The sequence below is a fragment of the Copadichromis virginalis genome, linkage group LG9 (genome assembly GCF_057382275.1).
Source record: "Copadichromis virginalis isolate Kocher_CV1m ecotype Utaka linkage group LG9, C_Virginalis_male_GT1.1, whole genome shotgun sequence".
Taxonomy (NCBI): Eukaryota; Metazoa; Chordata; class Actinopteri; order Cichliformes; family Cichlidae; genus Copadichromis; species Copadichromis virginalis.
The window spans coordinates 491309-506568 of record NC_140626.1 but is presented as its reverse complement, the minus strand read 5'-3'; the positions used below and the strand labels follow the sequence as shown (position 1 = coordinate 506568).

General features: G+C 37.3%; 2 protein-coding genes across 2 annotated transcripts; one reads left to right on the top strand and one right to left on the bottom strand.

Annotated features, from left to right (window-relative positions):
* Window positions 1-3452: 3452 nt before the first annotated feature.
* On the top strand, window positions 3453-7932 carry LOC146701039 (cell adhesion molecule 3-like). Its single transcript, XM_085469165.1, has 7 exons — window positions 3453-3576; window positions 3739-3814; window positions 3972-4355; window positions 5153-5458; window positions 5540-5800; window positions 5889-5993; window positions 7512-7932. The coding sequence occupies exons 2-6, from the start codon at window positions 3742-3744 to the stop codon at window positions 5963-5965; spliced, it is 1101 nt and encodes a 366-aa protein (XP_085325291.1). The 5' UTR covers window positions 3453-3576; window positions 3739-3741; the 3' UTR covers window positions 5966-5993; window positions 7512-7932.
* An 835-nt stretch (window positions 7933-8767) lies between these two features.
* On the bottom strand, window positions 8768-14332 carry LOC146701038 (B-cell receptor CD22-like). Its single transcript, XM_085467382.1, has 7 exons — window positions 14266-14332; window positions 13653-14036; window positions 11645-11950; window positions 11315-11575; window positions 11070-11157; window positions 10870-10909; window positions 8768-9962 (listed from the first exon to the last, which is right to left on the bottom strand). Exons 1-7 carry the CDS (start codon window positions 14303-14305, stop codon window positions 9708-9710), a joined length of 1374 nt encoding a protein of 457 aa, XP_085323508.1. The 5' UTR covers window positions 14306-14332; the 3' UTR covers window positions 8768-9707.
* Between the last annotated feature and the right edge of the window lie 928 nt (window positions 14333-15260).

Here is a 15260-nt window from a genome sequence, read left to right as displayed (position 1 = left end):
ATAAAAGTACATTCACTCTTAATAAAATTACTTTTTTACTTCATGCACAACGTGCAACAAGAATCTAAATCTCTGTATCATAATAATTTCTATAAAAACATGGTGTTTTATAGGGACAATATGACAAATCTTTATTAATTACCATAGATCATTAATAGGGAACAAAAAAAAGAGGAAAGGAGGATAAAGTGTCACTTCAGCAAAGCTGCTGGGAGACAGAAGTGTTCACACGTTTTTAACAAAAGGCTTAAAACACAAAACTCTAATATCAGTTACAACTGGTAAGATGATGAGTTTTACTTCTCACTGTTCACATTATGGTATGCTACTTTTGCTCTGTGGGACTGCAAAAATGTCTTTGTATTGATGGTATAAACCAGACTTTCACAGTCTACATCTTTACTGTTTTTTCTTCTTTTGTTCACTCCTAGGCTGATAAAAAATTCAAAGACATCCACTAACCACAAACACAGAACCCACTAGCTAAATAACTATTAGCTGATTTTTTTCCCTAGACAGTTGGTCAGCTGACTGAGAGAAACACCTGATGTCATCCACTTGGGTCATCATGAACGCTGAAGGAGATGTGCTCCATAGTCACACTTATATTTGTATTTCCTTAACTTACATCCCATGTTCTTTTTAAATCCAGCTTCCCTTTATGATTTAATGAGAAATTGGTAAAAACCATTGCTCAACTTATGTCTGGATGAAGGCAAATAATTCTGATGAAAAGGAAACTGACCCCGTAACTAATTGTAAGCATTTTGCCACTGAGTCGAGGGCTAATAAAAATAAGACCATGCGGTGTCCAGTGTAACTACGTGTGCAGCTGGTTATTCCATTGTGGACATCTGAAAGACTCATTGTGTAACTCAGGGTGTAAGCAGCAAGTCCTATATAGTAGACTGACTGTAAACATGAGGAATACATCTCAAATCCAAGCAGAAGGTAAGGCTAATAGTTATTTAGTTAGTGGGTTCTGTGTTTGTGGTTAGCGAATGTCTTTGGATTTTTTATCAGCCTAGGAGTGAACAAAAGAAGAAAAAACAGTAAAAAGTACAAAGTCTGGTTTATACCATCAATACAAAGACATTTTTGCAGTCCCACAGAGCAAAAGTAGCATACCATAATGTGAACAGTGAGAAGTAAAACTCATCATCTTACCAGTTGTAACTGATATTAGAGTTTTGTGTTTTAAGCCTTTTGTTAAAAACGTGTGAACACTTCTGTCTCCCAGCAGCTTTGCTGAAGTGACACTTTATCCTCCTTTCCTCTTTTTTTTTTTGTTCCCTATAAATGATCTATGGTAAAGATTTTGCCATAACCATTATGGAGTTTGCAATATAAATATGCTCAAGAGTTTATCATATGTTTCACATCCAGCTAAAAACTTGAAAATATACATATATTTTTAAATCAGTAACTTTCCATATCAAGAGGAAAGGTTTTTGGACAACAAATGAGTCACGTTTTAAACCAGGTTTGAATAATCAAACAGACATTTATGAAGCGCAGGCTATAACAGACATGCTTACCGTGTGAAAGGTTGCAGGCGTCTTGAAGTAGAGAAACACGCTGTATTGTTGCAATTCTCTTTTGCATAAGCAACACCTGAAACGCTCTGTGCAGGTAGCAAAGTCTGCGCTGTGGGGGTAGTGCGGCTCCAATGCACATCCAGGCATCAACCGGTCTTTTCTCCGGCTGGCTGGACCCTCAGCTTCCATGCCAGGACCTGCCACACAACTTTGCGCTGGTCCCAGGGGTACGGCAAAACTTGTAACCCTTAGTCCGGCTCCCAAAAAAGATGCTCGAATTGTTCTTGTGTCTAACAAAATAAGTTCTACTATGTTTTATGTTTCATTTTACTCTGGGTTGTGCTGAACAAAGTGAGTCAGCACAATTTAAATTCCAAAAAATTATTGGTCGCTTAAATGACCGGCATCTGACATGGCTAGCCTGTCACCAGGGACCCAGTGGGTGGTAAGAGGTTAAAAAAAATACTATACTGTCAACAAACAACTCTTGGTTTGTATTTTTTCAGAATTAATTGTCTTCCATCTTATGCACTTGAGTACACCGATGTTGGATTTTTGCGATGAAATTACACGCACATATAAACAGTATGGAGAAAATAACTTGGCATTTGTTAGGGAGGAGCTCATTGAGTGTACGTATAGAGAGGAGGAATTCCTACAGTTTTTACACTACAGTAAAAACTGTAGTGTCTCTAAAGGCCACTTAAGGCTGGTTCTAAAAGCAAGTCAGTACCTAAAGCCTTTTTTTTCTCACAGAAGCTAATTCGGTGACAACCCCAGTCTATGGGAATGTGAAAGGGATGTTTTGGGTTTAGAAAAAACTGACTTTGTTGTTACATTGCAGTAATATTGAGTAAACATTTAACAGTTGGAGGTTGATCATGGAGCAAGAAGAAAGTTTTCCTTTGTTAAATCAAGCCGCTTTCTTATCATGACTGCTGCTGAATACTTTGTATTCAATAAGCTTAGAAAGTTAATAATGTGTCTGATAATGTGCATAATATGTGTAGCAATGTGTATTTCATCAGTCAGTTAAACCTTTGACGTATGTACAATATTACAAGATAACAGAATAGGATAGTATGAGTAGAAGCAACAGGATCACTGGAGAAATCAAAGAACATGATTCTCACAGTGCTTCCAGCGGTCTCCAGGTGAGCGAGGGAACGATGTAGGAGGTGAATGACGGCATCATCCGCTCCAGTATGATAAAACAGTTACACAGACACTAACCACTGCCTCACAACGAGAAGGCCGTGAGTATGAATCCACCATCCAGCCAGGGCCTGTCTGTGAGTTCTTTCTGGGTACTCCAGCTTCATTACACAATACAAAGACATGCAGATAGTGTAGACCAGTAGATTAACTGGTGATTTAGATAGCTGTGAATGTGAGCCTGAATGGTTAACTGCCATGAGATAGACTGGCAGCCTTTGCAGGATGTACTCACATACACATACTGTAATGAACTTGAGTTCGCACTTTATTATTCACAGAAAAGTGAGACTTTTATTTTATTGTCTTAAGTCATCAGATCTATGGACTAAGAGTACAACTCAGGAGTGGGATATAAAATGAAAAGTCTAAATTTACGTTATTAAACAAGTATGCAAAGGTCAAAGTAGCCAGTGGTCACAGAAAATGAAACTCAGAATTGGCAGGAAACAAAAAAATTGGAAATCTTTGGACATCTTTGGAAAGCTCAGACAAAGACAAGTAAAAAGACAACTGATGGAAATGAGCAGCTTTATGTATGAGGGACATTTTGAGGGAATGAGGAACACGTTAAAATGTGAGAGGAGGGTCAGGACAGGTGACAGGTGGGAGTGGCAGCATCTGAAGTGTCAGCAGAGTGCATGATGGGAACATAAAAAGACTGACTGAATAAAGAACGACAGAAAGCCCAAAGCATCACAGGCCTGTTTGCTTTGACATTACAACATCTAAACTGAGAAGTGTTTCACTCACTGTGTTTCTGCTAAAATCACACATTGACTTTTACGTTGTCGTCTCTCCTCTGTAGCAGCCTGATCATTTGGTAAGACTTAATTTTTTTTTACATATAGTAATTATATAAAATTGTATAATACTCTAAAAAGTAACTGCCTTAATTTACTCCTTAGGTTTAGAAATTTGTGACATGATTTTCTGTTTTAATCTTTTGTTTGTCTAATTATGGCTTTTTATATTTTTTTTCCAGGTGATGAGTTTTGTGACAGTCCAGTCTGTGAACATCATGACAGACATCATGTTACTGAGTCTCCTCCTTATTCCAAGTGAGCCGTCTCATTACAGTCATTTATAGTCTGAAAGATCAGTGAAGATAGATATACTTTACGAAGTAAATCCATGGCTCTTGGAGTTGATTTTGTCATTATAAATTTTATCTTCATTCAGATTTGCACCTTTTAATTTAGCTCTTACCTTTTCCAGGCACTTTGGCTGCTTGTCCTCAAGATTCACACCTGTTCATCACTGCACCAACAGAGATGGAAGCTCTGAGTGGATCTTGTTTACAAATCCCATGTAACTTTAGTGAAATTGGAACAGAAAAGGTTGACAGCACAAGATCTGTGTTTGGAGTGTGGATTAAAAATCATTCTGATATTTCTGCACATCCAAACAATGAGATCTTCAACAGCAGTGGGACAGTTAACATCTATCCAATGAACATTACAGGAAACCTGAAGGAGAAACACTGCACCACTCTGTTTTCCAATTTAACCACAAATTATACAAACACATACTACTTCAGAATTATGAACTGGCCCTACAGAGCAACAGCTGTTTGTGATCCTCTTAAAATAACAATTAAAGGTGAGAAAGTTTTCTTTCAATTTATTAAGAACATAAATCCTAAACAGCTACAACTTTTGTGTAAACAACACAAAGCAGTTGTGGTCAAATGTGCAAATCAACCTGTTTAATTGATTTGTAATGGAAAATTGTAACTTCATTTCATGAGAAACAAAGACATGGGGGATGAAAAAAAAACCCCAATTCATAATGTGTTCAACAGTGCTCTACACCGTAAAAAAAAAAAAAAATCCTAAAAAAAGTAACATTCCGACAGCTGGGAAATTACCTATAAACAAGGTCAATGAATGTGGCAATATGAATAATAATACTGAAATGTACAGAAATATACAGTTAACAGTTGGTTTAAATAATAATTGATTGCATTCATATAGTGCTTTACAATTCCACTTTATAATTCCCCTCTGGCCATCACCAGTAGGTGGTAGGTGAAGGAAAATAACAAATGGTCATCACAAACTAGAATCCTACTGCGATTCTCTCTGTTCTCCACTATTGCCTGTGCTTACAATGAGATACAAAAAGAGCATTGTTCTCTGACAGCGATTGAAAATTATAACATAGTTTGCAATGGTATGTTGTACAATATCTTATTTACTTTTTTACACACATTTTTTTAGTTCTTCAAACATATTTAGAGAACCACGAAAAATTAAAAACATGTTAAAAATGTATGCAAATACTTTTTGTCCACTACATAGGGTGTATATTTTTTATTATCCAATGGTATCACATTTTTTTCTTGACTCTATTTCCTGTGTTATTGGTGTAAAGAAATGTTTCATGTGAAACCACAGATTCTCCTTGGAGGCCCAATATTACAATCCCAGGTGATCTGAAGGAGAAGGAGTCTGTCACTATAACCTGCTCAGCTCTCACTCCCTGTCCACACTCCCCTCCTCAACTCACCTGGAATCTCCAACAAGACTCTCCCAACAAAATAGAGCAAAACACAGATGGAAGCTTTACAACTAAAATCCAGCAGAACATCACTCTGTCAGACACACATGATGGAAAGAAGATCAGCTGCTTTGCCAGATATCCTGTGAACCAAGGAAAAGACACCAAGACAGCAGAGACAGAAGAGACTCTCAGTGTTTCATGTAAGACACTCGTTGTTTGGTTGTTATTTTTTTATCCTGTCATTAAAAAAATGTTTAAAGGTTTTCATTTTTTTTCTCCAGATGCTCCTAAAAACACCTCAGCATCCATCAGTCCATCAGCTTTGGTGTCAGCAGGCAGCTGGGTGAACCTGACCTGCTCCAGCAGAGCCAAACCTCTAGTCAGCAACTTCACCTGGTTCAAGAAGAGCAGAGATGGAGCTGTGAAAGTATCTGAAGGAGAGATTTACAGCTTCAATGTAACAGATGGAGGAGTTTATTACTGTGTGGCCACTAATGATCTGGGTAATCAGACATCAGCAGTGATTCGTGTGACTGTTGCAGGTAACAGCTGTAGCCAAGATCTGTTCTCAAATGAGTTTTTCTTTGTGTCCATGCAAAATTAATTGTTGTTACTTGATCTTTTCTTTAGGTCTCATTTCATCTGGAGTCACACTGTGGCCACTTATTGGTGGAATCATTTGGATTGTTGACCTCTTACTTCTGTAATGTTATTCTGCTTAATGGTTTTTGTTTGGTAAGTACCACACTTCAAAGCAGAAAACAGAAAAAAAGTTGCTGACACAAATATGTTACCTGCACATTAAAAATATTTGTTTCAAATCACATTTCATTTTTCTCAAATCTAAATTAAACACAATCCATACTATACTCAATTTAACTGCTGTTTATTTCTTCCTGGTGATTAAATATAGCTCCTTTGTTTATGATCATGTTTATACAGTTTTTCCATGCTCAGATGCTGTGTGTGCTCTCCTGTGATTTATTTGTATGTTAGATATCTTGGTATAAATGTATCAGAGTTAACAAAAATGTTGTTCAAATGATGTCCAAATGCAACAAAACCATCCTGAAAGCAATTCTGTAAAGATTAAATGCGATACTGTGATACTTAGATTAGATTAGATTAGATAGAACTTTATTAATCCCTCGGGTGGGTTCCTCTGGGAAATTCGATTTCCAAAAAAGCACAGCACCGACAGAAGTTACAGAGTTACAGAATATTATATATATATATATTGTTAGATTATAATATTATTTTATGCCATGTTATACCCCTAATTAAAGATTGTGAATTATTATGTAGTTTTAGTTTGCATTATTCTCCTGAATTAGAAGAAGCTGATAACTATTGCATTAGTTAAACTGATTTGCATTACATTAAACTGCTGACTTGTTGTGAATGAATGATATTGTTTTATGATGCATTATACTGCTGAGTTATAAGAAATCTAATTTGTCTGAGTAGAAGAGAACAGAGTGTGCTGGAGTTTTCTGCCCCATTTCAGCAGGAGCAGATAAACAGGGAGCCAAGGTCGTAGCTTAGGCGCTGTGTGAGAGAAAGCATGTGAATGTTTAGGCTTTGTATGATAAGGTGGAGGCACCAGAGGCTATAAGAGTTTGAGCAATGCTCCACCATTTTGAGATCAGTCGCTGTCTGCATCAGTGTCCATCTCCCACGCGTGTGTTCATTAAAATCATCGTTTGACTCAACCCGGCCGGACCAGTGTTGTTATTGTGGTTTTTTCTCTTGTCTCCATCCCCAATATTTTGAACCTTAACAATATATAATACACACACACACACACACACACACACACATATATATATATATAAATACAGAGACAATATAAATAAAATATACGAAGGGGATAAATAGAATAAATAGGAATAAAAATAAAAATACAAGTGAATTGCACATTTCAAGTATTGAGTCTATTGCACCGTTGACTATTTACAAAAGTATTGCACAAAAGGTATTGCACAGTGAGGTGAAGAGGCACTACAGCTTAGTTGTTCCCCCCTCCTTTGTCCTCCTGTTTCCCCTCCCTCTCCCCTCCAGAGAGGAGTTAAACAGTTTGATGGCGTGTGGGACAAAGGAGTTTTTAAGTCTGTTAGTTCTTGTCTTTGGGAGAAGCAACTTGTCACTGAACAGACTCTTCTGGTTGTTTATGGCCGTGTGCAGAGGATGTCTGGCATTGTCCATAATGTCCATCAGTTTCTTTAATGTCCTTTTCTCTGCCACTGTCACCAGAGTGTCCAGCTTCATGCCGACCACAGAGCTAGCCCTCCTGATCAGTTTCTCCAGCCTGGATGAGTCCTTCTTTGCTGTGCTGCTCCCCCAGCACACCACAGCATAGAAAAGTACTCCAGCAACCACCGACTGGTAAAACATCCTCAGGAGCTTCCTGCAGATGTTAAAAGACCTCAGCCTCCTGAGGAAGTACAGTCGGCTTTGGGCTTTTTTATACAGGTGCTCTGATTCATCACACAATAATAAACTAAGTACAATTTTTGACAAAGTGGGATTTTGCCAAAATGTTAGTGAAAAATAAAGGGTTGCCATTAAAGCATGTTTTATTAAAAATATTAAATTAAGAACTCTGCCTTATCAAATAGAATAGAATAGAATAACCCTTTATTTTAATTGTATATGTACAATGCAATTATGAAATTAAGCAGTTAATAAGTTGTATTTTGTGTTCTTTACATTTGCAAATGTGAAGTGGCAATACATTACAACAACTGGAATTAATGTAATTATTAAATCTTTTATTCAAATTCTTGGATTTTATTTGCTTCATGTTGTGGAAAGCTTTGCTGACTAAAAAATGCCTAAGACACACGTGTTAAATTTATAAGTGTTTAACTGCAAAGTCTGACATTCATCAACATCTTCTTCACTGAACTTATATACACTCTGTGAATAAACTCTGTGAAAGAACTTCCTCAGAGTCAAGCTGTCCTACAAATACAAAGAATTCCAGTAATTCCACATATCATCGGGGTCTTTCAGTCAGAATACAAAATAAAACAGCGACCAATGATTCTGCAGTGGGTTTGGGGTTATTTTATTTATTTATTTTGTTCCAGATTATAAATGGTAGGCAGTTTTACTTATTAAAGTAAGACACATATGGACTAACAAGGTGTTACAATATTACATTTTATTTTTCAAATCTCATTCATTCTTACGTACCACAAAGCAAGACATACAAAATAATTATCCTAAACACTCATTCAACACAGTGAGATGCATTTGACATCGAAGGATTAAGGAAAAGTATCAAAAAACTGCAAATGTGTTTTATCCAAACACTTGGATAAAAAGTGTAGCAGAGATGTCAGGTCATCACCACCTGGTGGTGTGAATCTGCAGTATTTATTTTATCAATGCAGCATGCTGACTTTTTTAAAATGCTGAAGAAAAGGGATTAGAATCATTTAATCCTGGAATTCATGGTAATTCATCCAGCCTTTTATGAAAGCAAAACTCACAAAGTGGTGCAGATCATGTACGTGTTAAGTACTTTTCCATTATATTTTCGACAACAGCGTGTTAATCCCACAGCTGAACCATGAGAAAAATCACACTGCTGCTATTGAATCTAATTGTCATGAAGTTTCTGACTTGTGTAAAGAAGGTAGATTCACATACACTCTGTGAAGGCAGATTAGCTGTATTCATTGTTCAAAGTTTGTTTAAGGCTATTTAGAGCAGGACTGTGGAGACTAAATGTAGGGACGATGACTGGTAAAGGGAGAGAGTTGGCTTATATGATGAAGGCAGATATACTGTGTTTGCAGGACACCAGGTGAAAGCAAGGTCAAGAGCACTGGAGGTGGATTCAAGCTGTTCTACCATGATGTAGATAAGTGAAACAGACTGGGGGTAATGCTGAAGGAAGAGTGCTGGAATACTGTTGTAAAAACAAAGAAAATGTCAGAATCATGAGTTTGAAGATGGAAATCGAAGGTGTGATGTCTTGCTGTTGTCAGTGTGTATTCCCCACAGGTTGGATGTCAGTAGAAAAAGAAATTCCCATGACTTATTAGGTGAAGTTAAAAAGGGCTATGAAGAGATTTGGGGTAGGTATGGTCTTAAGAAGAGAAGGACAAATAGTGGATTTTATGAACAGGACTGAAATAGCTGTGGTTGACATCTACTTCAGGAAGGAGGAGGAACATAAGATGATGAATAAAAGTGGAGGAAGTTGTACACAGGTGGACAGAAGTTGCAAACTGAAAAGAAACAGGAGACAGTGAGGTGGTGTTGGGGGAGAATGTAGGTAGGCAGCATCATTGGGTAGTCTGTAGGAGGACTTTGGAACTCAAGAAGATGGAAGGTGGAGGGGAGGATTAAATGGTGGAAGGTAAAGTAGGGATGGATGTTACCCAGAAATCAGAGTAACAGAGTTTCCTTGCAGTCATTTGGACGAGTTTCTTCTTGTTATTCCACTACAGTTCTCAATTTTTCTTCAGGAAAAAGTTCCTCTTGGCCATGAGCACTCTGTGTTGAGCTGTTTTCTGGCTTGTTGACCTGTGCGTACACCGTATCCTGCTGCTCACCTCTGTCCCGCACTGAGTCAGAGGGCACTTCGTATCCCAGCGTAGAGAAATTGATCTCTCCATAATGGATGTTTTCTTCCTCTCCTTCTGTTTTACTTGCTGGCTCTTCATCAACCCGATGTTCAGTTATTTGAATCTGTTGAAATAAAACAACAGAAGGTTCTATGATTCTGTGAGTTGGGTCTATTCTTATTCATGTTTTTAGACATTTTACATTAACCTTCCTTTTTTCCTTGTTTCAAAAACGGCATTAAAATGTGTTTAACAACAGAAAACCCCTTAGATGTTGGTTTTTCAAATTCAAAGGGTATAACAAAAAATGGCAAGATAACATAATCCACACCATCATATGACAACTAGGGGAGCATGGCACCACTAAATGTCACAGAGATGACTCTACGACCCAAAATATATGCAGTTTCCCCTTTGAGTAAATTGTCCAAACATTTCATCTGGTAATCTCACTAGCTATCAGAAAACAACATGCCATTCTGGAGATGGCAGATATGGATCAGTCCATTTAGGAATAAGGCGTGTGAGAAGTGAAGCATTGTAAACACATTCCAGATATACTAATGCCCCGCCGTAAGCGAGGTCTGGGACAACTGAGTGAAGTGGCTGCCATAACTCTACAACCCTAGCACTGAAGTAACACCCAACAGGCAGCTGGTTCCATTCAGACATAAATGTTTGTTATGTGTTGCTGTAGAGAAACACATAATGTGGCAGCTTTCTTAAGATAATAATGAGTGGTTGCAACTGGATGAATGCAGTCATTCTGCACTGTGAAAAAGGAAAACTCTGGTATTCACATACAGGTTTTTTCCATGCAAAATGGTGTTGGCATTTAAAATTAAATGGCTTTATTTTAGATCTTTGGTGATGATGGGACAATTCTGACCCTGAGAGCAATCGCTATGTATAGAATGTGAAGACAACAAAAGTGTTAAATAGTTAGACTGCTCTGATAGAAGTATTACAATAAATACTTATCTGAAGAGTCAGGTAACACTACAGGTAGTGTTGTATTTCAGTTTTCTTACCTGAGTCTGTTGTTGAGTTTGATGCTTTGACTTCAACCACCTGGAAGACGTCAGAGACAGTTGTATTAACTATATTCTGTTTTAATTTAAATATATATTTGAGCAAAGTCAAGTGTGATGGAAAAAACAGTCTTTATTATAAGGTAAAAATAAAATTAACTAACTGACTCATGTGTTTTGCTTAGATAGACGATACTTACCAAGCAAAGACAATCAAACAGAGTAAGATTAAGAGTACAATGATTCCAATGATTCCTCCTATACGTGGACACTGGGATGAAACATGACCTACAGAAAACAGCAAGTAAAAAACAAATAAAGCATGATTTAATGTTGACTCATTGATCCAGGCTGTTCTTGTTCACAACCTGAAGTTAGATGAAAGAAAAAGAAAAAAAGGAAAATTTTGGAGAATATCTAACACATTTATGACTTTAGCCTTTACCTCCAACAGTCACATGAATCTCTGCTGATGTCTGATTACCCAGATCATTAGTGGCCACACAGTAATAAACTCCTCCATCTGTTACATTGAAGCTGTAAATCTCTCCTTCAGATACTTTCACAGCTCCATCTCTGCTCTTCTTGAACCAGGTGAAGTTGCTGACTGGAGGTTTGGCTCTGCTGGAGCAGGTCAGCTTCACCCAGCTGCCTGCTGACACCAAAGCTGATGGACTGATGGATGCTGAGGTGTTTTTAGGAGCATCTGGAGAGAAAAACATAAATCATGTTGTCCGATGGGATTCAGTTCAACAACAAACTCTGATTGTCTTACATGAAACACTGAGAGTCTCTTCTGTCTCTGCTGTCTTGGTGTCGTTTCCTTGGTTCACAGGATATCTGGCAGAGCAGCTGATCTTCTTTCCATCATATGTGTCTGACAGAGTGATGGTCTGCTGGATTTTAGTTGTAAAGCTTCCATCTGTATTTTCCTCTATTTCGTTGTGAGAGTCTTGTTGGAGATTCCAGGTGAGTTGAGGAGGGGAGTGTGGACAGGGAGTAAGAGCTGAGCAGGTTATAGTGACAGACTCTTTCTCCTTCAGATCACCTGGGATTGTAATATTGGGCCTCCAAGGAGAATCTGTGGTTTCACATTAAACACAGTTTGTACACTGATAATACAGTCAAGAAAAGGATAGAAAAACGTGACAACATTGAATAAAAACAATACAAGATGTGACAATTACTGACTACTCCCAGACTACTCCTCAAACAGCAGCACATTATTCCATGATTTAAAGACCCAGCTGAGAAACAAAGTCATTGACATATTATAGGCTGAAAGGATCACAAAAGCATTTCTAAGGCTTTGTGATGCCGCATGAACCACAGTGAGAACCATTATCCACAAAATGGAGAAAATCTGGAACAGTGGTGAAGTTTCTTGCCAACCTTCCAAAATTACTCAAGAGTGTATTTATGATTCATCCAGGAGTTCACAAAAGACCCCAGAACATCATCCAAAGAACTGCAGGCCTCCCTTTTCTCAGTTAGGGTCAGAGTTCATGATTCAAAAATAAGAATACGCAACTGGGCAATAAATGGTCTCCATGGGAAAGTTTAAGGAGAAAATAAATAGAGCTAACAGAACACAAAGGCACAACTTACATCTGCCAAAAATACTCTTTCGAGTAACAAGATGAAACTTGAAATTTCCTGTTACAATGGGCATAAAACTAACAAAGCATTTCATCAAGAGAACATTATACCAACAATCAAACATTGTGGTGGTTGTGTGACAGTCTGAGGCTGCTTCAGGATGATTTTCCCTAATTGATGGAACCATGAACTCTGATCTCTACCAGAAAATTCTGAAGAAAAATCTCCAGCCAATTGTTTGTGCCCTGAAGCTCACTTGGGTTATGCAGCAGGACAAAGGTCCACAACGCACCAGCAAGAAAAAAAAAAGAACAAACAAACTCAGGCTTACATCCCCCTAAAAATGTAATGCTTTGGTCTTGCTTGGAAAATTTTGGAAAATGTGGTTGTGATGTGTTTTTAAAGAAAGTGCCATTTTTCATACAGGGTCAGATAGGTCTGCCTAAACCCTGGATGTCCCCAAATACATAAAATGACCATTAAAAAGTGAATGTTTGAATTTACTTAGGTTATATTTGTTTAATCGTGAACTTTATTTCATTTCAAACATGCAGAAGTGACAAATATGCAAAAACTGTTTAAGTTTTTAATCACTAACAGAAAGGATTTCTCCTTTTGCGTCCCCTCTAAGTGCAGGGAATGTTGGGAAAGAGATGTAAAGATAGATTTGTGTCAGGAAGTTAGTTTGTGTTGATGCAGCAGTAGCTTGTGAAGAACTCACTACTTATTCATTTGAATGATTTCTTCTCTTTGATTTTTAATTTTCAGTTTTCTTGCAGTTTTGCTGAAGTTGTGTTCATTTTTAAGGGCTTTGCACAAGCTGATTAAGGTCTTCTGAACAACTGGTATTGACCTCAAGGAGGTTTGAGTAATATGTGGTAAATATATCTGTTGACAGTGTGCAGTACAGATTTTTAAAACCTATATTTACTGCAGAGCACTGTTAAATACTTTTTAAAGGTATTTTTGAATGAATCCCAATTTTACTGTTCACAATAAAGAATACAAAATATAATATTATTATAATATTATTATAATATTCTGCATTCCAGTTCACTTTACAGTTGTGGGCAAATAAACAGAGTGATATCAGCCTCTTTATTTGACCATAATGCTTTTTGATGTTTAAACTGCTAATGATTGGACTTTATATCCTTAATAAGAATGAAATGAAACTCTCTTACCTTTAATTGTTATTTTAAGAGGATCACAAGAAGCTGTTGCTTGGAACGGCCAGTTCATAATTCTGAAGTAGTATGTGTTTGTATAATTTGTGATTAAATTGGAAAACAGAGTGGTGCAGCTTTTCTCCTTCAGGTTTCCTGTAATATTCATTGGATAGATGTTAACTGTCCCACTGTTGTTGAAAATCACATTTTCTGGATGTGCAAAAATATCAGAATTATTTTTAATCCACACTCCAAACACAGGTCTTGTGCTGTCAAACTTTACTGGTCCAGCATCACTAAAGTTACATGGGATTTGTAAACAAGATCCACTCAGAGCTTCCATCTCTGTTGGTGCAGTGATGAACAGGTTTGTAGAATCAGGACAAGCAGCCAAAGAGTCTGGGAATCCAGAGAGCAAAATTAAAATGTGCAAATCTAAATGAAGAGAAAATTCATATTTACAAAACTGACTTTAAGTGTCGTGGGTTTGCTTTTTTCTCCTGTTCTTTCTACACCTTCGGTACAAAATGTTTCACTTAACTTACAAATATAAAGTGTGTGACTTTGTAAAGTTTCTCTATCTGCACTGATCTGTCAGACTGTAAATGACTGTAATGAGACAGCTCACTTGGAATAAAGAGGAGACTCAGTAACATGATGCCTGTCATGATGTTCACAGACTGGACTGTCACAAAACAAATCACCTGTATAAAGAAAATACATAATTACACAAATAAAATATCAAACTAGAAATTATCTTTCATAAGGTGTTTGGGTTTTTTGTAACATGCACAATTGCTCAAATTTTAAAACAAATGTCTTACCTAATGATCAGACTGCTACAGACGAGAGACGACAAAGTAAAAGTCAATGTGTCATTTCAGCAGAAACAGAGCGAGTGAAACACTTCTCTGTTTAGATGTTGTAATGTCAAAGCAAACTGTTAGTTTTCTGTTTTTCTTTATTCAGTCAATCTGCTTTTTATGTTCCCATCATGCACTCTGCTGACACTTCAGACACTGCCACTCCCACCTGCCTGCCTCCACATTCACCTGTGCTGACCCTTCACTCACACACTAACCTGTTCCTCATTCCTTCATTATGTCCCTTGTACTCAGAGTCGCTCATTTCAGTTGTCTTCTTACTTTGTTTTATCCGATCACTTTTTTCTGTCCTACAATCTGATCTTCATTATTTGTGACTATTGGCTGCTTTGACTTTTTGACCTTGCATTTTTCCCTTAAATAAAGACTTTTAAAATATTATATCTCACTCCTGAGACATGCTGTTGGCTCACAATCATTCTGTAACATAAATTTATTTTTATAATAATTGTTTTTGGAGCCAAACGTGTTATCACACAGTATCACGGCCTGTGTTACCCCAGACAAGCACTGCTTATTTCAAACTACTATAGTCTGCACATTCAAAGCAGTGGTGGGAAATTTTTCATGTGTGTTTCCAACACTCATTGAAATAATAGCTCAGGTTCCAATTTAATCATTTGAGCCCCCAAACCCCCTTTTTGATATGTTTCTTCTCAGTTTGCTGGCTGGATTTACACAGTGCTTTTCTTGTCTTACTGAACATTCTGATCACTTTTAACAACATGTCACACTTTTT